General features: G+C 34.2%; 1 protein-coding gene across 2 annotated transcripts in view; it reads right to left on the reverse strand.

Moving 5' to 3' along the window:
- SNX29 (sorting nexin 29) overlaps positions 1 to 23,332 on the reverse strand; it is a 103,921-nt gene that overhangs the window by 16,791 nt on the left and 63,798 nt on the right. For both annotated transcript variants that reach the window (XR_005827833.1, XM_040593847.1), the window contains exons 17-19: positions 21,580 to 21,635; positions 20,553 to 20,634; positions 2,134 to 2,274 (exon numbers count right to left, since the gene is read on the reverse strand). Coding sequence is in view for 1 of the 2 variants with exons in the window: in XM_040593847.1 (XP_040449781.1) it covers positions 2,134 to 2,274; positions 20,553 to 20,634; positions 21,580 to 21,635 (279 nt within the window). In the remaining variant the exon portion in view is untranslated. The remainder of the gene's footprint in view (positions 1 to 2,133; positions 2,275 to 20,552; positions 20,635 to 21,579; positions 21,636 to 23,332) is intronic.

Here is a 23,332-nt window from a genome sequence, read left to right on the forward strand (position 1 = left end):
GAAAACCATGCAATATTCCTAAATGCAATATGTACCATGACATGGTACTAAAAATAGTACCACTAAAAGGACCAAAATTTGCCTACACAATGTACTGTGGAAATAAGCTCTTGTGTGATAAACTGAGGTAAGCTCTTGCAAAGCTGATGGGAAAGCACTATTTTGTGACTTGTAAGATATTTACAGCAGGTACCCAGAAATATAATCACTAATCAATTCCAATTATACAACTAGCTTATGTCTCATCATAGGAGTCTTTCAGGAGTGCAATGGATGGCACCCATTTCTTTCTGTAAAGAACAGATCTCTGAAAAAGTATCTTATATGACAGAAAGTGATCGTGGGCTTAAGCATGATTACGGTAGAATTTTGGCCCAAAGCTAAAGTACTGAAAGAATAAGCAATGCAAATTTTTTAATGAGTTGCTCAACTGATAATTTTGTACGCATCAGTTGTGCAACTGAAATTGTAATTCAATTAGTATTTAAAGTAATTAAGGATGAAAGACTATCAAAAAAAGCTTAAAAGAAGGCTTTTGTAATTTATTGAAGAGGCTGATACTCCATCACTTCAAAAAAGAAGAATTCATTATGTAACAAAGAAGAAAATACATTGCTTTATTACAAAACTATCCATTGAAAATAAAATGAAAAACGCATGATCTAATATACAGAAAAAAAGCAGAAAAGCTTTCATAAGTACTTTCATTTACTAGTTCAGTGGGCAATGAACAACTACATTAACGCTGGACTTTATGCCAAGCAAACAGACCTACAGATTTTATTAAAAAATTCCAGATATATTTGTATCACCACCGCTTATTCCAGATTATATGCATCACTACTCCCTTTGTATCATGTGTGCCAAGCTTAACTACTCATTTTTATGGAACACATGGGAAACACACAGATCAGAGTTACTATTTTCAAACATTCACTGACATCTGAATGCCATTAAGAAGTTTATATATATTATTTTTTCTATTTATTTTTTAAATTTTGTATTACTTCATACGAATCATCAATTATGATTTTTTTCCTATCATGGACAAGTTGCAACAGATATAATTACATGATTCTGGCATTTTAGTGATACATGTATTAATGTGGTCTTAGGTCAAATAAAATGTCATTAAGATCTTGAAGTATGTCAGTCATCATGTCAGCTTTCTTTTGATGACTTCACTGATCACTATGGTTGGTGCTTCTTAGATATTTGATACAAGAACTCAGTGATAATATGGCAAAAAAAAAAAAAAAAAAAAAAACCAAAGGGGAAAATCCCATATAAAAGCTAACAAATTTGATTAACATTAGCAATGTTGATTTAAGCACCCAGTGGTTTCATAGAGATGTTTTTAGTCATAAGCATGTTTAAAATGTTTTACTTATGATAAATATTTTTTTCAGATCATTCTTACACTTTGATTACTTCTCAATCCTTACTGGATTTATGGTATATATTGCAATGGGTATTTAAGCTCTTGAACTTCTTAAAGTTTTGGTGATTAAGGACTCAATTACATGATACTACATATTTACTACATACTTAGTACAATATTTACTGTATTTCTTGCAAAATCCCTATGAAAGGAAAACGCAGGAAGGCCCATTTTAAAATGGGAGAGCTAAAACACAAAGACACAGATTATGGGAATTAAGAACCCAGATGCCTTCAAAAAGCTGGTTCAAAGAAGTTACAACAATTGGTGAACAGCACAGGAAAAGTAATGAGTTTAGACTGATACTTTTTAAAATTTACAGAGATATTTAATTAATTACTGATCGGTGTTAATAGCTGACATTTATTGAAAATAATGGAGTAAAAAATTACATTTTACATATACAGCTGTCCGGTACAGTTATGGAGGTTTTGTGCATTTGTCTACTGTATATGTCATCAGTATTTCATTTAACCAAAAGAGTTTCCTTTTAAGTGAGTAGAAAAATCAATGCATTAACTATATTATCAGTGAATCTGCAGCTGATGAGTGCTGTCTGTATAAAAATAGCAGGGACTGTCTAGCACATGTAAAAAATATCTATGACAGTCACATCTTTTTTGTGTGTGTGTGGACAGGAAAGGTTTTTTTTTCCCCCAACTCTTACTGATACTATAAGTTCTTTTAAGTACCTTGTTTCCAATGGCCTTTTTTGGTGGAAAGTTAAAAGTCCTCACTTGCTGGTATTTATTCTGTAATTTATGATGCAAGCTTCTGAACTCTGCATATCTTCGATAAACATTCCATTCATCATCCTTTATCCTAATATAAACCTGCAAAATACAGATACGGAAGGAAACAATTTAAAGACAAACCATTGAGCTAATATATTCCCTTTACTCTTTACAGCTTCATGGCTTAACACCTTCACATTCATGATGAAATGGTACCAGCATTTCCAGGATTACTTACTCATAGATACATCTCTGACTGTATATTTGCTGTTTCTGTTGTACAGGTCAATCTTCTCCCTTCGTCCTTCTCCTTCTCTTTTCCTCTCTTTTTATTATATTAAACAAGACAAACATAGCTTGCTCATTTTAACAAGACTCTGGGGCAAACATGGTAGCACTTTTTGTTACCATGGTTTCCAGTATATTCTATTAGCCAGTGACCAAAGGAAAAAATATTTTTATACCACTATAAAATTGATTTCTATGTACTCAAAACAATTTTTCAACTTTGTAAATTAGCTTTGCAGCATCAGAATTGCAAAACATGATTTTACCCAAAGTATGAAATTTAATTTACTTTCTAAAAAAAATTACATTGAAAACTAAACTAGAAATTTTATTGTTTGGAAAATAAACACAGTTCATTCTTTCTGTTTGTATAGGACATTAAGTATAATTTAACACAGCTGTAGTTTTTGTGATTTTCTGTTTTTGTTTGCCACTGAATTATTTCATGAGCATATTACCAATTACATGCTAAATATTCATGTTCTCTAGGAACATTTCATGCAGAAGTGAAATATACTTACAGAAAGCTGAGATTTCATTCATTACTAGGCAATAACCTTTCCTCTACTGAAACAAGCCCACAGTTTTAAAGAATGCTGAAATAGCACAAGTCAGAAACTATAAACCAAGCATCAAAACTCAAGATCCAGAGTGACCCTTTCCTTAGCTGCTTCTGTGGAATCTGTAGCTCATTCATTCTCATGTGTGAGTTTATCTCAGTATTTTGCATCACAAATTAAGCTGGAATAGTACTGATGACACTGCATTGCCTTGCTTCTCAAAAAAACCCCAGTAATTTAGTAAATTGTAAGGCAAGTATCAGGAGAATGCTTATGTAAAAAAGCAACAAGATCTACCACACACAGTGGGCAGTAACAACTGTATTTTCATGAATGCTAGGAAAAAATGAAATTTGGATTTTGAATCCAACATGGAATTGTAGCTTCTTGTGATGACTGAAACATTAACATGGTCCTTTCTCCTCTAGATTTGCCAGGTGCTTAGGAAAAATAAAATTTTACTAAGGACTCATGGTATTTCAGAGATCCAGTGATGTCTTGTCTTCTCCCACAGAAGCAGCTTACGCAGCCTTCCTTTGGTTTGGTCTCAAATTTATAGAAGGCTTCTGTCTTGCAACAAAACAAAATACACCATGCAACTTCTGCCAAACTATTTCACTGTAGAAAAATATTCATATATTCATAATATTTGATTCTATTGAATAACAAGTGTATTTTGGGGTTACTATATATTTCATCATGTTTCATGATGATGACAAAAATTAAATTAATATAGTAATTCCAAAATTAGCACTTCTAAGAATACAAAAGATTCAGAGTATTATGTGAAGTACAAATGTGTATCTAAACACAAATCCAACTAGTTTTGGTACAAGAATTCAGATAGTGTAATGATGGAACCACTACAACAGGTCTACAAGAAGTATTCAGACCTCCTTTCATTTAGAAAGTAAAGCCTGGATAAAGATAATTAAACACCTACAGGACCACCTGTTTTAACAATTCAGTTCATCTCTGAAAATCCATGAAGGGAAATATGAAATGCAAGTATTTTGCATATTTTCAATAAAGTTAATGTAGTAAAAACTGTATTACATATTCTTTATTCACCCAGCTCTAACCTTTCTCCCTCCCTGCGCTCACTTCAACCAGCATATTGTCTGAAATTTTTTATACATTCCCAAGATTCATTTCAGCTTCCCTGCAGGGGGCAGGGATGACAAAAAAGCTTGAATTATTTTTAACCAAGTTATTTAATATGGAAATCCTAATTTAACTGAGCAGTTATCTTTGCACATGTGATGCGGTGAATCACACAGTTCAGTATTACCTGATAATCTGTAACCTACAGTTAAATAATTAAGGAATCCAGTACACTGTAATTGGAATTTTTAAGGACTGCAAAAACATAAATTAATTTCTTAGATAAAACTGCTAACAAAATTCTTCCTGTTCTATGTACATCAATATTGATTTCTTTTAGACAGTAAGAAACGAAAATGTAACAACTGTGCCATATTGAATTTATTGACAATCATATAATAGAGTATGAAAGGCATATTAAAGTTCATGATGTAATACACATTTAAAGCTTTGTTATCTCAACAGGGAATACTATTCAAAAGCCAAGATACTTCAAGACACTTAATGCAAATTCAGTTGGGAAATCAAACAAAGTAAATCCTAAATATAAAACTGCTCGGATAAACTTATACTAGGCTAGTCATATAAGGCATATAGTCTCATTTAAAACAAATACAGATCATACAACTTAATCACAGGAATAACATGGAACAATTATCTTTGTAGACAGACTTCAAAAATAGTACTGAATCAAGCAACTTGAGATGCATGGTTTGAAATTGTCTTAGAAGTCATTATGACTATTCCTACTACCTTTAATGTATCCACAATTTCATTCATGCTGTTTTAATCAGAAATGGAATCTGTAGCTGCCAAGTACATTTTTGTGCATGTTTGTCCCAAATAATTATGCTGCACCCTAGGGCAGCACTACTTTCTACTACTGAAAATACCTTAAAAAATGACATAAATACAGAACGGTATTTTAAGATCATGTTATAGGAAGTTGAAAGGACTACTCTTAGGCTCACTATCTGATCAATTTAAAAATCAATTCCAAATCACCACATTTCCTTTCAAATGCCCATGTTTTCCAGAAATCCACTTCCTAACCTAATTAAGTAATTTTCAAGGTAAAGAAAATTTACAGACCAAATCGAAATCACCACTAGACTGCTTGTTGGACTGTAGACAAAAGATACTACTTCAGTATTCTTTTGTATATAAAAAAAATTAATTCAGTAGCTTTTGCTTGTAACTTAGGAGCACTTTCCAATTGGGTCTGCTATATAAAGTCTGATAGGTAACTTTTTTGTAGCTATGATTTACAGCAGCTGAAAATAAAAATTTCAGTTATTAAGTATATATAATTAATTAGTCTGTTATTTTCTCATCACAAACATCTTTAAAGTCAAAGACTTGAAGAGAAATAGCAAAAACAGTAGTAATTTCCTATTTTGTTTCTCAGCCAACTACCTGCTATCTTAATATTATTGAAATGTCAAAAAACTTCTGAAAACCGATTTGAAAACACTAGTTTAATGACTGCATGCTGAAATGAATAAATCCTACTCCCATGGTACTGTTTTTTGTGCCAAAAGTTTCTTTAATATGTTAAGGAATCTTTAAGCAGTTCTGAGTAAAAAATGCTGTTAACAAATCCCGGTAACAGACTAGTAATTATTCACACAGTTCATCACTACTTGTGTATAAAAGCCTGAGGAGTAGAAAGGACAAATGCCAAAATTCCAACTCACTTCAGTTCCAGTGCACCTTCACAGACTAAATACCTATACTCAACACTCGTTCTTCAGGTGTGCAGAAGTCTACAATGGGCTCTTTTCATTTTGGATGCAAAATATATGTTGGTATATTTAGGATTCACTTTTTGGGTCTCAAGCATTGTAGATAGAAAGAGATACTGAATGGAATATTAGAGACTCTTCTGTTGCAATGACATTCATTGTTATAGAAATATCAGATTAAGTAACAGAAAGGAACTTCCCTAAACCAAGTTATTCCTGAATCTTCCCTACAAATGGGTCACACATTTCCTGGTAAGTTGATCTGAATACATAATGAAAAATGAAATTCTAGCCAGAGAACTCTGTGCATGGGAGCTCCACAAATACAAACCTGCTCAAGTTAAAGACCCTGTGAGTCTATATCCCATTCCAGGGGCAACAAAAATGTCAGGAGAGAGAAAATGCTAATGGAAGGTAAGCAGTGAAACTCTACTAAACCGTATACAAAGTTCAATGGCACAAGGTGCGAGAGAAGTCAGAACATTTCAGCAGTAGAACACTTCAAAGGACATAACGAATACAGAGAAAGTTTGTAAAGAATCAGTGATATACTGGACAAAGTCATAGTTTTTCTTACCAGAATGAAAACAAACTATGATGGGCAGTATAGGGAATGTAAATGAGACTGATCAACACTAAGGAAGCTACTGTGACTGCCGCTGAACTCAGCATTATTGGGGTGGGTGGGAGGGCAGACAAAACAGAAGGAGCTGAGAGAAAAACTATTATTTCTTCATTATTGTATTTCTAGTGTATTACTGTATTTCTAACTTACTTTCCCTCACTAATAAAACAGGGTTTTCTAGAAATCCTCTTGTTTGTTACACAGGCCTTTAAAATCAATGCCCAAGCATGCAACAACAAAAACAAGAAATCAGCAACTGCTTTGGTAGAGACAATGCAATCAGCATGAATACAAAAACGTAACACACAAAGTGGCACCATACTTTTTTAGATGTTAAGTCAGCTGAACCTGACCGGTGAAAGTTTTCTTTACATTTGCTTTTAAATAACACTTCAAAAAATTCTGGAATATCATTGGTCCATAGTTTTACCACAACACTTCATTACTCAGTACAGCAAGAAAAAGGAAAGTAGACATGAAGCAGCAGAGATGCTTTAAATTTTTTGCTAGAGTTTCGTTCTTGGTAAAGGAGCTATAAAATATTTCCATAAAATGGGAATATTTGCTTCAGATACAGGAATATCTGCTTAGATAGAACAGATTAAGATAAAAAAAGATGAGAAGATTAATAATCAAACCTGCTCATGCTAACAGAACATATATATCTTAAGCAGCGTATTGCTAGGACTCAGCAGGATAAACCAATGAATGAATGACAGTTCTTAAATAGATTTTATGCATCTTCTAAGACTGGCAATGTGAACATTATGGGGGGATGGGAGAAGAGATTGTACAGGGAGGGACATGTTATGTGCTTAACTTTGCCTCTTTTTTTTTTTTTCCTTAGACAGGACAAAGTGAGGTTGGAGCAAATAAAAAAGTTACATAGAACAGACTGTTCCTCTGACTACCTATGTTGATACATCTGTTCTAACACTTTGTTGGGTTAGAAAAGCCAACAAAAACCATGCCAGGAGATGATATGGATGAAGTTCAAACTGCAGTAATTTCAGCCTTTCCCCTTCTTATAGGCAGACTCTACCACCAAAATCTTGCATCTCCTTTACCTCTCACCTTTGAAATACTCAATTTAAATAATTATATATTGTATTATATAATCATAATTTTATGTCAGGTCCAAACTGCAAGACTTGTAATGTCCCCAAATTACCTTCTGAACTACTAAAATTATTTTCTAAAATACTCTAATCCTACTGTGACCTACATTATCTTCTACCAATCTTAACAGTAGGGATAATTTCTCTTTTATTCTTGCAAAAAGTAATCTACTAAACAGCATAAAAAACATCCTCTTCTGCTACAACTACTGAGAGGGAACATCAAGTATGAGACAGGGACTTGTAGAAGTCTAGTTCAGAATTACTGATGGAGAGCTGGAAGTAGTAAGAGGAGACAAGATTTCATCTGCATCTAAAGTTCTCCTCAACTACCTAACCCATTCATTTTCACTGCTTTCGCTATGAGTTTCCCATTTATAAAATAAGCCCACCTATTTCAGAATGTCTGTTAAATTTATTTATGATATAAAGGAGAGAAAAGACTAAAGAGAAATAATTTCAGTGCTCAGAAATATTAGGCAAAACTTGTTAATATCAATAAAATTTATCTACTGATTCTCTACATTTACTGAGTTTGCTGTTACAGACATTATAGAAGCCTGGAATATTCATTGCAACAACCCCCAAGTAATTGTTAATGTAACATTTGGTTAAACAAACCTTATAACCCATGATATTTCCAGAAAACGAAACTGCCAGTACTTCCGTAAAGTATTGCTAACGTAATCTAAGAAAAATTACAGACCAGTCTTTCTGTGGAAAGAAGAAAATGCATTCATTTTAACCTGAGGTGCAGACAGGTTCTGGGATGAGCTTCTAGAACTACTACTTGTTCTGTTTCTCAAATATTGGTTTATGATGATAATAAAGTTTTAAAAATCCTTAAAACTGACTCAACTGTAATGTATATCTTAATTATTCAGGAACACTAAGCTACAGAGATTTTGATCAAAATTTACAATTTAAGAAATAATTGTTTTCAGGGAACTGGACTCTCTTTTTTTCCTATTTCATAGCATGCTTTTTTGAGAGGAGTAATGTGTTTCAATTTATTTAGGAAGCTTTTCTCAAAATTATTTCTGCACTCAAACCATATAGAAGTAGTAAAAGGTATGAAACCAAAGGGGAAGTAAATAGCAAAAAAGGAAGAACCAGTAATATTTCTTGACTTTATTGGACAATGGGATTCTGTTTAGAATATAAATTCAAGCTGAATTCTCCAAAGTTACCTTTGAAGTGTGAGAAAAGAATACAAATGCAAGTTATATTTTGACACAGCTGCAGGACTGCATTTATGGTTAAGTTCCCTCTTTGAAAATGATCCAATTTAAGAACTTCTGCATAATGAAAAACAAACGGAACAATGAAACTTTTCAGCTGTGATATGAGCAGCTTTTTGTGTGCCTTTCTATGTACAGAGAACAGAAATTAAAGTGAACAAGCTTTTATCTCAATAAGACCATTTTACCTACTTGCACATAGACTACAAATACTATATTTTCTTATGTTACATCTTCAAAGTTTTGATATTTAGTTCATAAAAATGAACAATATAATGTCAAATATATGAGAGAATGCACATGAAAGCATGGACCTTAAGAACAACCAATATTGTTCTACTAAACAGAAATATGTCATGCATTTTAGGCCTATCCACTCAATTACATACGTGCAGAAGTATGTTCACTGTGTTTCTGTAGCCACAGTTCTGTTTCTATTCACCAAAAACAGCACTAAAGTGACAAAAGCAGTATGCCTATGCTTTTGCTGGAAGAAATAAAAAATGTATTTATTCCAAATACAAAGCAAATCAGCACAGAAGACTTCATTCAATAACAATTAGCTCTTTTTGACAGTGAAATGTTACTTATAATACCAAAAAATAATTAACACCATTTCACAAACATGCACTTTGAACTGATACAGTCACTGCAATGCATGACAACCACTGCAGCGAAAGAAGTTTCTGCAGGGGAGAATATAGGTAAAACGACAGAACTGATCGCTTTTTCTCCAAGTATCGTATTTTGGGTGCTTTGGCCAGGGAAAGGAGGATACCTCACTGATCAGTTTGCAAATACGGTAACTATTATTTATTCTAGATATTTATTGGATAAAAATTATTATCTTCTTTCTGTAGTAGGTATGAAGTAAATCAAAAATTTAATTTCTACTTTGATTTTCTTAGTATTTTTTGCATCCAGATTGGCATATCTATAAGCATAACAGTGTATTAAGTTGTAAAGGAAATCGTAATACAAAAATAAATAAAAGTCTCTGAGGTCTGATCTCACCTTTGTATACTCCTTCCATCCCAGCTATTTGAATTTTTTTCTCCTTTACCTGCTTTTATGCTTCTCTGATGCTTCCTCCTGACACAGGTCCCATTACAGAAAAAGTGGGACATTCAACTTTTTTGGTTCATGCACTCTCAAACCACTCTCTTTCAAAATGCCACATGCCTCATCTTTCTCTCAAATTCTCCCAATCATTCTAGGCCATTTTCTTCTCTGCTTGCCCTGAGCTGCTCTGAGATGGAATGTGATTAGAAGACTATTTCCTTCTCCTTTTTGCTTGCTTCGTACTGCAGCTGCTGAAGTAATCCAATTCCTCATATATAAGGGAAACGAAAATCAGCTTTGGGTTTGAAATGTTGCCTACTTTTCAACTATTTTAACTGTCTATCCACTGTCTTCCATTGTTAAGATTTCTACCTTTGATGAAATACTAAGGCTATGCTGGCTCATGTATAAACTAAAGGTCGACAGTAACATCCGGCAGATTCCAGACTTGGCTTTCACTGTTTCATCTCTCACCCAAAGAATTTGCTGGGCACTCTCCCCTTCAAAAACTGTTGAGCATCAGATACTGTTCTCTTCCGTGTCTTTTATGCTGCATTTCTGTGAAAATTCTTCCCTCTGTTTAAGCAGGAGCATTCAGGTACTCACTGTAAGAAAGACACTGAGGTGCTGGAGTATATCCAAAGAAGGACAATGAAGCTGATGAAGGGTCTGGAGCACAAGTCCTGTGAGGAGCCACTGAAGGAACTGGGGTTGTTTAGCCTGGAGAAAAGGAGGCTTAGGGGAGACCTTATCATTCTCTACAACTACCTGAAAGGAGGCTGTAGACAGGTGAGGGTCAGTCTTTTTTCCCAGTTAACAAGCAGTAGCACAAGAAGAAACGGCCTCAAGTTGTACCAGGAAAGGTTTAGATTGGATATTGGGAAACATTCATTCACTGAAAGGGTAGTCAAGCGTTGGAACAGGCTGCCCAGGGAGGTGGTGGAGTCACCATCCCTGCAGGTATTTAAAACATGTGTAGATGTGGCACTTAGGGACATGATTCAGCTGTGGACTTGGCAGTGCGAAGTTAATGGCTGGACTCAATCTTAAAGGTCTTTTCCAACCTAAACAATTTTATGATAATAGCCCCTTCATAGGAAGGTATTATGCTCTTCCATCAGAGAGGAAGCCGAGAGGAAAAACAGCACATCATTGAAAGTAATAGAAAAAGAAATATTTTGAGAAGAGATATTAGTCAATATTAAACAGTAAGACTGAAGAGACTCAAAGGAATAAAAAAGTTGTAAGAGGAGTATGTTTATTGATTATGATCTTAGGGGGTCCTATTCATATGCAAATAGCATCAGTCTTGTCTGATTAGCATATTTCTCTTTAATCTTATTTGGCATAATCTAAAACGTTTATTGCTCCACAAACAAGTAGCGATTTAAATATTGGTATCATTTTAAGAATCACAAAATCTCGGTTTCCTTATCTTAAGTGTCAGCCATTGGTAATTATAGCAACAAAAGGCATGACTAATGGCATTTGTTGTGTACTTCACAGGAAAGTGGAATCCATACGTATGCAGAAAATAACAAAGATATTCTACACTTGAGAAATAGGATAAAATAATATTATTGCAATAATATATTGCTTCACAGGCACTAAAGAAACTGCAATTAACTATCACCATCTAGAGGTCAAATGTAAATGCAAGTGGTTTTTTTTTATTCTGTCTATCCCGGTGGATACACTAGACAAAAAATTATTTTCTAATGCTAGGCTGACTGAGCAACATCAGCCTCACAAAAAAGGTTCACAAAAAAGATGGGCAGCAAAGTGCATATATCACAAATAACTAGCTGCTTTCTGATGACTGCTAACTAGAGAAGAGAGGATGTGTCTAAGAGAAGACTTGACTTTTGCCAGCATGACCCTGATTTTACAAAGCCACCTAATATTTAGATTACCTGTTTAAAGGACTAGACTTTCTTAACTGTTACTTAGTACCAAATATATTGGTTTCTTCACACATGGCTAGGTCCTTTAACACTTTTAACTAATCAGTTTACCACTTACAAATAGCCTCACAAAGTTTGTAAGAGAATAAACTTCTAAAGCCTTTTCTGGGCTTCAAGTGGATAACTATAATTGTTCTAATGTTCTTGCTAGAAGATACTGTTATGACTGTCTAGTCTGAGCTCCTGTCACAGCCCAAAATTTCATCCAGTATCATCTAAATAATCCTTACAATTTGTTGATTCACAGTAAGGACATCAACTGGTCATCTAATTAATCTTTCTACTCATATGCAAAATTAATTATACTAGTAATCTGTCAGCACTAATGAATGACAAGACAGTAGTCAAGACACAAACTTTAAGCAAAACAAAGCTGAGCAAGTATAAAGAGAAAGGATGTGCTTCTGAAAACATTAGCGTGAGCTTGCCATGCACAGAAAATAAACACTAGTGGAAGGGAGGAGATTTCCTAATTATACCTATTATTCCTGTTTCAGGACTGAATTACTCATTCTTAGCATAGCATTAAAGACAAGCCATGTTCAGTTAATCCTACCCCATGACCTCCAAGTTTCTCCCATTGTACTGTTACTGCCAAGTATATTGATTTCAACAGTTTAGAAAAATCTTGGGTGAATTATGAAATGTATTTTATTCAGTACACTTAAATATGAACAAAAGGTGTAGTTTTATTTATGCAGAAAAGTTATCTATCATCTGTAATATTGCTATACAGGGATTTCCTCAGAAAGAAGTCACGTCCTTGTGTTTGGATTGATTATTTTTTTTAACTTAATTAGCTCATTTATTTTCTAGACCCACATAAACTTTCAGTATTCTCAAGTCCTGTGGCAAGACGTCTTGCACCCCAATTACATGTTGTGGAGAAAACCGCTGTCACACACTTGTTTTGAAAGTGCAAGCTGGCAGTTTCAATGGACGCTCCAATTTGCATTTTGAAACAGTTAAAAATCTCTCTGTGTCTTTCATTATTTGAAAGATTGCTATCTTACTCCCCTCTCAGTTTTCTTTCTTGCAGGCTAAAAATTTTTAATATGCTCCTCAAATGAAAAAGCCTCATTTTTTCACACATATTCTTTCCAGTTCTGATATATTTCTTTGGAGAGGACTAGAACTGCACACAGATAAACCAGAGATTATACATGGCATAACAGTTTTCTGGTTTTCTGTCCCTTTTCTAATGATTTCTAACAACTCTGGTTTTAGACTTCTCTAAACCCTTTTAAAAATTGTATCAGATTACCGACTTTAAAATCTTCTGCTACCTAAGACAGAAGCTATTTATCACTCAGTTTTCAGCTATTTCACCCTTGAATTCCTGGTGAATTGCATGTAGAGATTTATTCTTTATTTGTTCAATAAGATCTTCTACTGGTATTTCATTTAAAACAGACAATCTGCTAATTCTCCACAACGAATAATCCAGAATAGGAATCAGAGTCATAGAATGGTATAGGTTGGAAGGGACCTTAAAGATCACTTAGTTCCCCCATAACAGCTCCATGGTGAACTGAGATTTTAAAATATGCATTCTTCTGTTACTATTTTATGTTCTGAGACCTTTTTCTTCAGCTTGAATATTTGTCCTGCTGACTTTAGCAAGTGGCCTTTTCCTGACACGTACAAAAGAGACTATTAGATTTTATGCCTTTTGCAAGTTGTAAGAGGCCTGTAATACTATTTCTACTTTTTTCCTCCAGAATGTGTACATTCCTCTATTTTTCTTTGGAGGCAACTTAAATGCTTTAATATTTTAAAATTCATTTTATTTACTGCTACTTAGCCATCCTTCTCTTGGGTTTCCCCTCTGTTTTTAAAAATGGGTTACGCATTTCCTGTGAGCAATATCCAAGTTTTTAAATAGTCTCCATTATGCCTGCAAACCATCTTAGCTATCCTTTTAGGGTTTTTTTTAACCATCTTCCAAATTTTTTCCCTCATTCTCTTTTTTCCAGTTAAATATTACAGTAATGAATTTTTGATTTTGTTGCTCCTTTTACAATAGAGTTTAAATTTATTAGGTTTAGTTTATTTAAATACCTATTCCCATCTCAAACATCTGATTTTCTTCCTTCCTCTACTTTTCAGTTTATAAATTTTATGATCTTCAAGTGCCAGTAACTGAGTCCTGGCATTTAAATGCATCCCTCCTGTGAAAATTTCCTTTATTCCAGAAATATATCCAAATCTTGATGAATCCAAACCTATTATTTCTCCAACATTTTTTCATTCATGCAGCAAAATACTAGATCTCCACCTCTCTGAAGCCCTCATAGTCTCCTTTACCCTATATCACTGGAAACCAAATGGAACATTATCTTCCACACCACAGCTTAGTAGCCCATCTGGAAACACGAAGTTTGCCCACCTTTCTATTTGTCAGGTAAAGTCCCAGATGATACCCAAGGGAATGACAAAATTGAACTGCCCAAAACCTACAGCCACCTCTTCTCAGTAGAGATCTTTGTCCTCAGAGGACTACTCACAACGCAAGAGAAAACAAAGCCCTAACCGGCTATTTAATTTTAAAAGCACTGTATCACATTGTTTATTTTTTTGTCTTTATTTATTGTAGTCACCATTTATTTCTTGTACTCATCTGAAAGTTCAATTATGTGAAATTAAATTCAATTAAGTGAAATTGTGGTATTTCAGAAAACAAGTGAAAAATACTGAACTTCATAACTGCACTTTAGTGCACATCCAATTCTAAACAGCTTTTTCACTTTTTTTTTTTTTAGATTTATATACCATCTAATTGTTGTAACATCCACAGCTGAATGATATAAGTCTATGGCTTTTAATTTTTCAGGCAGTATTAGATAGTGCTGAACTGTGAGCACCGATTAATCTGCTGCTCACAACTGTCCCTTTGAACTCAGTCATTCAAATTGAGCGTAAAATTTGGCTACATTTCTAGACCTTGTTTTTAAATTCCTAAGATTCATAACCAGTACATTCTGCTAGTTAAACATTACTGCAAGAGTGCAGTGTAACTCTACAAGTACAGAAGTCTGATTAAAATTTCCACATCTAAGAGGATTCATTATAAAATGTTTCTTGCTTTCAGAGCCCACAACCTTATTTCTGAGCTTGCCCAGAATCCTTAATCCTTAACAGAAATTAAGGAAACTATCTGATCATTGAAACTATGTGACAAGTATGCTGGAGCTGGAAATTCTCCCTTCTGTATTCACCAAAGAATAACATCTGGGGGTTTTTAAGGATAGAAGTTGTACTGATTTTGAACATGACATCTGGAACATGCTGAAATATTAACATGACACAAAAATGCTTTGAAACACCCTTCAAAACAGCATTATAAATCTGCATTAAATTAAAAAAAAAAAAAAAAAAAACCAAAACCAAACCAAACATGTCATTCATTTATTTTCCTTGTTTAAGAAGTACAAATGCAAAACTGGCTACCCAGATTTATTTCTCCTAATTCTTATATTCTTAATAATAATTTATAAGTCCACAAAAAATAGATTACAGATATCGTGGAACTGACAGGTTCTAACTTTTCCAAACTATCTGAGGTGCTCGGCAATTCTTTCCACCCTCTTTTGGTCATTCTCAGGGCATGCGATATGTATGCAGTAGTTTATTTACTGCTAGAAAATATGCGTTTATAAGCAAAAAGGGACAGAAGAGGCACAACAGTTCTGAAGTGCATCAACAAGAAATGTGACATAGCAAGTGTCCACTGGCACACCACCTTCCTCTCCATCAAATGAAATGCTCCAGAGAGACATAATTTCAAATCAGCAAAGGTTAACAAGGTGGCTCATTAACAGAAGGGGAAAGGAGGACAGCTTCTTTAGCTTTCTAATAACAGAAAATGCAGAAGAAATCAAGCCATGTTAGAAATACATTTATATGAACTGCATTTGGAAAAGCAATGGTCAAGGTCCATGCCCTTTTGTAGTATCTTCATTTGGCAGCAACATCTTACCTGAATAGTATTACGAATGTGATCTCATTTTCAGGCAGGCTAAGCATCTTAAGAATAATTTCCAATTAGCTTTAAGTACAGTCATAAGTGTTTAGCATATCTAAAAATTTACCTGAACCCAGTTTCAAGCTTTGCCTGTTCCCATCAGCACACTAGCTTTCTCCAAAGTTCGCCTGACAACTTTCTCTCAGAATTAACCAGCACAACCAAGAGTCAGTTTTTACATCTCAAGCTACAGTTACTCAAGTACCCACAGAGAAATCTGAACTCCAAAAGGTGTTAGTAATGATCTCGACAACATTAACATTCTGCAATATTGCTACTTTCCTTTACATTGATATACTACAAGCAATTTCTCATGTAGCTGATACAAAGAGTTATACATGGATTTTAATTCTCTGCCATTGGAGAAATACATGATAAAGCAGCAAAAATAATGTTTATTATGAATAAGAGGACTCTCAGAAATTAAATCCATCATTTATCCTAATTGTCACTCCCAGTCCTTGTCTGTTCATTACATACTGGTAGCCTGGTAAATATCCTCTTCCATAATTTCAACATTGAATCAAATTCCCTGTAATCAGGAGCACGTGTTTTGGCAGTGATTTAACAAGATAAATGCACAGTGCTGTTACTGAGGCTATTCTGAAGTTTTATAAATTAATGCTTTCCTGGTAGCTATAAAATGCAGAATATATATTCAGCAAGCACATAAGTGTTTCATCATAGTGCTATGATAGAGAATATAGGTCTATTTAGGAAAATGTCTTTTTGCCTTTTTTTTCACGTATATGGTGTTTTTTGCTAGTTATTTGCTAGACAGGTACTCTTCCCAGTCATACTCCTAGTTACTGAGATCAAAACCTGGTAGGAGTGCCATTAATGTATTCTTCCATAAGGAAAGTTCCCAGCAGGTAGCCAAGATCAAAGTTTAATAAGAACTACGTAAGTTTTAGGTCACTTCTACAGGTAATTCTTGCTCTTTTTTTTTTTTTTTTTTTTTTTAAAGTACTAAAAGATAAAGTTGAGAGAATACACAACTGTTCACCACAGGAATTCTATGATATTCTGTTCTGTCCTTTAATTAAAGACAAACTACTCTGACCATAGATACTCTATGCCTATTGTAGATAAACACTTCTAACTTTCCACATTACCTATGTCCCATAAATTGTTAGTGTGAATAGATAATGAACAGAGCATATTCAGAAGAAGATTCATATTTTTCAAATACATATACCAATACACAAAATTTTTTACACTACGGATGCCCAACATTGTAAGTATATATTGTAGACATAAAGAACTTAAAAGTCTAAAAATTTTCTTTTTGTAAAGTTATAATTTTCAATCTTAGTATCTTGCAGTGATATTTGCTTCCTTTTTTCCTCTTCACAAGAGGTTTAGCTGCCTTTGTTTTCCATTGATGATGAGTAATAGATTAAGCCTATTAAAACCCACTCTGTACAACATATTTTCTAAAATGCCATGCGAATGATAAATAGAAATAAGGTGCAAAAGCACAATAAAAAAACTTAATTTTTGTTCACGTTACTGTAGTCAGGCCCTTAACCAAAGCAAACTGAAAGCAACATCTACCTCTACTCACTTCAGCAGATTTTGGATAAAGCCCTGAACCTCTTACAAATTGGGAAGCTTTGTATATCTCAGTATTGTTCCTATTGAAAAATAATATGCAGAACATCTATAGTATATATGATTTCTATAAAATTTCCAGGTTTTGATGATGCCATTTATATAGTCAAACAGTCAAACTGCATGGAAAGTATGGAACTCTTTACACACTAAATTTAATATTGAGTTACAAGTAAAATTAAAAATAAATGAAATTTTTCAAAGAATTAAATTTTTTTAATCCAGTTCTAATAAATCTTAAAGAAAAGCACTTCATTACTTTTTTAAATAAAGATACATTTGGAATATTAGATAGCAACCCTATAAATAAATTGTTTCCGTTTCATGTCTTAGTAGTAACACTAACAAAACTCGAAATACACAAGCAAGTTTAATAATAAAAAAGGATTCTTTCTTCCCAGAGAAAAAAGCAGAGAAAATAATTGTTGATAAAAATGCAACTGTTTGCAATACACATTCTCCATGACACCCTTTTTCACGCAGATACATGCCTATGTGCATGGCCTCCCTATGCAGTAATAATGTTACTGTTGAACTCAACCACCTTTAATAGTATACAAAGACAGTTTTCCTCCCACATTCCTTCATCTATCACATCTCGTCTTACTAAAGGGCTGCCCCTATCTAAACTCTGCTTATCCACAAGCAGCTGCAACAACTGTTTTGCTTCTAATTCTCACTAACTAAATGGGGAGGACAACCTGTGTGAGCAACAGATAAATTTGTAAATATAACTGAAAAAGCCATAGTTTACTTCTTATTCACGACTTACACAGAAAAGATTTTAGAGTCCTTTTCTTCACAATAAGACTCCCACTGCAACAATTCATGTCCACAATTTGATAATTAGAAATTATGTTAACTTGTCACCTATATGTGAAAGAAATGTGGAACCGTGTACACTGCAACCATATAGGCTTTCCTGAGTATCAGGAAAAGATAAGGTCAACTACTGGATCATATTCCCCCTCTCCTGTCTTTCACGTAACAGCAGATACCAGTAACATTAAAAAGACACAAAATTGAGACTGTACAGACAGTACTGTTACACGTCATATCTCACCATCATTAACAAGCGTGCCAAGCCTAAACAGTCAGAAATGCGCTTTAAAATTACAGGCATATACACTTAATGCCTTCATTTCAATCTGCACTGCAGATATAGCTTAAAAAAAAAAAAAAAAGAAAAATGAAAAGCCAGAGAATGTAGAAAGTAACATATTGTTGCAAAGACAACAGACTTCGTTGTTCAGACACCAAATATCTTACAGAATTGTCTTATTTTGTTATTTGCCAGAAACTCCAATTTACATGCAACTTCAGGAGGAAAAAAAAAAAAACAAACTACATAACATTCCATTTTTTTCCCAATCAACAGTCTAGATGTAAAAATCCTTGAGGAAAGACTGAACTTTAAAAACTCAAAGCTTTTTAAACAGTACACGATAGGTACCCCTTATTATAACCCTTTAGTATTCATCCACATAGGCAGCAACATTAATTCCAGACAAGACAACTACCAAATCAAGGGCAACCAAACAGCACTGGGGCAATGATGAAGTGCATAGGGGCCCAGCTGGTCTTCTAGATCCTGCTTGGGAGGTCAAAGGCTTGGCACAGGAGCACATGGGTCCTGTGGATCAATACCTGGTTGCACAGCAGGTGCCGCTGACAGATTTGGCTTTTACAATCATGGGACTATCTCCAAGGGTCAAGGACTGCTGGGAGAGATTAAATCCATCTCAGAGAGTGGGACAAGATATCTTTGTCAACATGCTGACCAACCTAGTGAGGAAATGGTAGATGGGGTGGAAAGCAAATGGTGTATGCTGATAGGAACATAAGAAACTTGTCATGAGATGACAAAGTAGGATGAAAAGAATAAAACAGAGCAACCCAGGAGGTGAAACCAGAGTTTCTAGTCGTCATAGAACTGCATCATTAGAGTAACAGATGTAGTGGGGTGGTATATTGATGCTTTGAAGAATTTCTGCAGTAGCAGACTCTAGTGTCTGGGTTTGAGAACATGTAGCCAGTGACAGCAGACTGGAGGAATATGTGAGAGCTAAGACACTTGTCAATAAGTTAGGTTTCCACAAACACTTGTGCACCTGAATTTTATCAATTATTCAGTGTTTTTGAGCAAATAACTAACTGTTCAGTATTGTTAGCTTTCCTTTCCATTAGCTGAAGTCTTATTTTTCTTTGTCTTTTACTGGCCAAAAGGTGGGTGTTTTCCTGTATTTTTCAACTATCTGCCAACACTTCATAAATAATTCAAAATTCTACAAAAATCATCAGAGTGAGAGGAATATTAACAAGCTTCAAGCTTCAGAAATCTTGTTCAGAGCTAAGTACACGTGGCTGAAACAAAAGTGGAAAAAATTTGCAGCTGCTAATAATCCACAAATAAAGACATACAGCCTAGGACAGAATATAAAGTGCTTAAAGTCTGCCCTGCCATTCTATCCATGGAGGGTATAATTGTTCTGAAGCCAATAATCCAGGAATCAAAGAATAGTATAGGATTTCAATGCTTCAACTACAAGACAGGCTAGAGTGCAAACCCCTAAATTCAGACCCAGATGAAGAAGAGCACACTATGAACATGTCCAATGACACATAGTGAAGACCTGTTGCACGATTCAAAATATTTTCAAGTGAGCTACTACAGTAAGCCACATATGTCTGTCAAGCAACATTTCTGGTCACTGATACCCCCAAAATTGAAACAGAATAGGTACATGCATATTGAAGAAGGCATTACTGATTAATATTGAATTGTTGTACCCCCTGGCCAATGCACTCATCTTACTAACATTTTTTTAAAATATTAAACTATGAAAAGCCATCCCTCAAAATACGCTATTTGTATTATCAACACAATCCTATGGATGAATAATATCTATGAAGTTACTACTGTTGTTCATTACCTGATCTCTAATGAAATGATACTGACATCTTTGATTTATTAACATGTGCCATATTAGTCAGAAACTTTTTCACAGAATGTGTTAAGATGTATCACTTACCTGATAAACATGGAATGCATTAGCAGCTTTTCCACGCAGAAAGACTGAGGGAATCCAAACATTAATAAGAGCACGATTTGATCTGAGGATGAGAGAGAAAAAACTCAAAATAGGGAATCATATTTATGTATAAGAATTGCAAAGCAACTACCTCCAGTGATTTAGATAATGATCAAAGTGATCAACAAAGCAACTTAACATTTCAATTGTAGTAACAGAAAAACTGTAGTTGTGCCTGAACCTTTTATATCTGGTGCATCTAAAAGTGTTCCTTAAAATTAACGTAACTGAAAAAGAGCACTGGAACAATTCCATCTACAGTGGTTTTGGTTTATTTTACAGCAAGTATTTGACAATATTTGATTATATGCATGAAACAAAAATTATTCATTTCAATAAACTCAACATTTTTATGCACAAAACTCAGCAAAAAAACAAGTTAATTAAATAACATAAGAGCACCGCACAATTACGGAGAAACCATTTCCATCCACTCTTTGTAATTAATCTCCAAATTTCTACGATTCAAAGACACCAGCTACATTTTTACCCCTTCACCCACAAAAAGCTAGACTCATTAGTCAACTAATGCATGCAAAAATCCAAATCACAACACTCTAGAATGATCTGGGATGACCAGCTGGGATTTTTGTAGTACTATTTGTATGCACTGAGTAGGAGTTATTCTGCAAAAATCAGAAAGTCTATCACATGATGAATAGCATCCAGCATCTATCAACCCCAGAGCAATGGAAAACTAACTTTTTAGTGCTTTGTTAGAATACCAAGACCTAGTGCACTGAAAGAGAATCTTCATAAATCTAAACTCCTTGCAATCAACATTATTAAAAACTACACTAGGGTATGGACTGTGCAGCTCTCCACACTTTTTAACAATAGAACACCACAGCTGAGAATTCAGTTATTGGAAATAATACAGGAAAAGCAAACTACTGAATCTGTTTGCTTATTCTTCTTTCCCATAAAGACATTACAGAGAGAAAAATATGTTTATTATGAAGCTTACATTTCAAAATCTGACAAACTCTGGTCTTCAGATGTTTGACTCAAGTCTCCAGGGACCTATATTTACAAAAAAGAAATGATTCCCACACACTGGTTATTATGCTTTCTATTAAGGAAGCATAATATTATAAGGAAATTACAATTCAACATTCAATTTTTTAAATGCCAATAAAAACTATTACTGAGAAACAATAAAAGAAAAATAAACAATCATGCAACAGGATTATGAACATATCACCCTTGTGAGTTCTTCATGTTAGAATTTGCTAGTTTCATGAAGAAACAAATTGGCATTTGTAAAAGCATGTAATTTTGAAAGGTATAGGAAACCCAGAAAAAAGTATCATTATTAAGTCTTTATAAGAAAGTATGCTAAACCAAAGTACACTGTGTGTATAAACAATTTATGGGAAGAGACGAAGCATATAAAAACTAGCAATCACTTTATTTTACAACCAACATTTCATTAAGACAGATACATGATCCTTCTATTTTAGCTTAGCTCTTACAAAACATTATATAGCTACAAAAGTTCATAAAGATGGCAATGATGGACCTGCAGAATCAAAAGAAGTAGCAGTTGTGAGAAAATAAGATTGAAAGAGCATTTAGAATTGGAACAGCAATAGCTTTTTACCTTACTTTAAAGCTAGTTAAACACAAAAGGCTATCTTCTCTCCTTTAAATACTGTAAAATGTAAAGCGTAAACCAGAATAGTGTTTTGATGGAGAACGGCTAGAAGTTGTGAACTTCCATAGACAGCTTCCACATTAAATTCTGGTTCAGCGTAACTCTATACTGTATGTTACATATATATTACTGTTTTTCAGAATATTTGCTGCCTAAGAAACTTAAATATATATTATTGCTGATTGTAAAACAATATATATTTCAAAGGGAACTAAAGAAAATCTACTTCCCACACATTTTGACAGACCGGTTCAAGACCTCCCAATACACAAGGCATAACTGAATTCTGCCTTCCCAAGATTAAAGGGATATGGCTCAGGAAAAGCTAAGTCATTTCTGCCAGAGAAAGGAAAAGAACTGTGCAGAGCCAAGACAGCTCCAGAGCATATATACAGGGCATATATATGGAAGCCTGAATAGCTCTGCTGTCCTTTTTTAGAGGAATGAGGTGGGAAGGGCCAGTATGACCTCACTCTCAATTACCACCATCAGCTACTGTCTGTTCACAGTCCAGCCCACAGCCTGGCTTTCAGGGCTCTTGTGCCTGAACAGACATTCTTCTATCTTGCCTACAACCTGCACCCTCTCTTTGCCTGTATCTGAAGTGGCAAATCCTACCACCAGATACATACAGCTACTTTAATTATCTTCAGTAAAAATTCTGCATATAAACCTCAAAAACAAAGTGTGGACTTTGGAAGTAAGAAAAAGCATGACATTAATGAGTTCCAGTGCTTGCACATCTGTGTTGAAACAGATTGGTTACTGATTTTGAGATGTTAATTGAAGTGTTGCTCATTGTAATGCAAAACAGAGTAATGGAGACATTACATCGAAGTACTTCCTCATACACTTCAAAGCACATTTTTGTTTTTTGTGAAACGCTTTTTGTTCTAATATTTCCCTGTTTATTGTAGGACTTCTGAAACCCAATAACTAGAAATTTGGAAAGATCATTATCAACAATTAATTTATAAATTACAGCCACAAAAATTTATTATCAGCATTAAAAGGAAAAGAGAAAATAGCAAAGAATCATGGAAGCTATTTTTATAACTAACTG

Source organism: Falco naumanni, chromosome 4, assembly GCF_017639655.2.
Source record: "Falco naumanni isolate bFalNau1 chromosome 4, bFalNau1.pat, whole genome shotgun sequence".
In the NCBI taxonomy this organism is placed as follows: Eukaryota; Metazoa; Chordata; class Aves; order Falconiformes; family Falconidae; genus Falco; species Falco naumanni.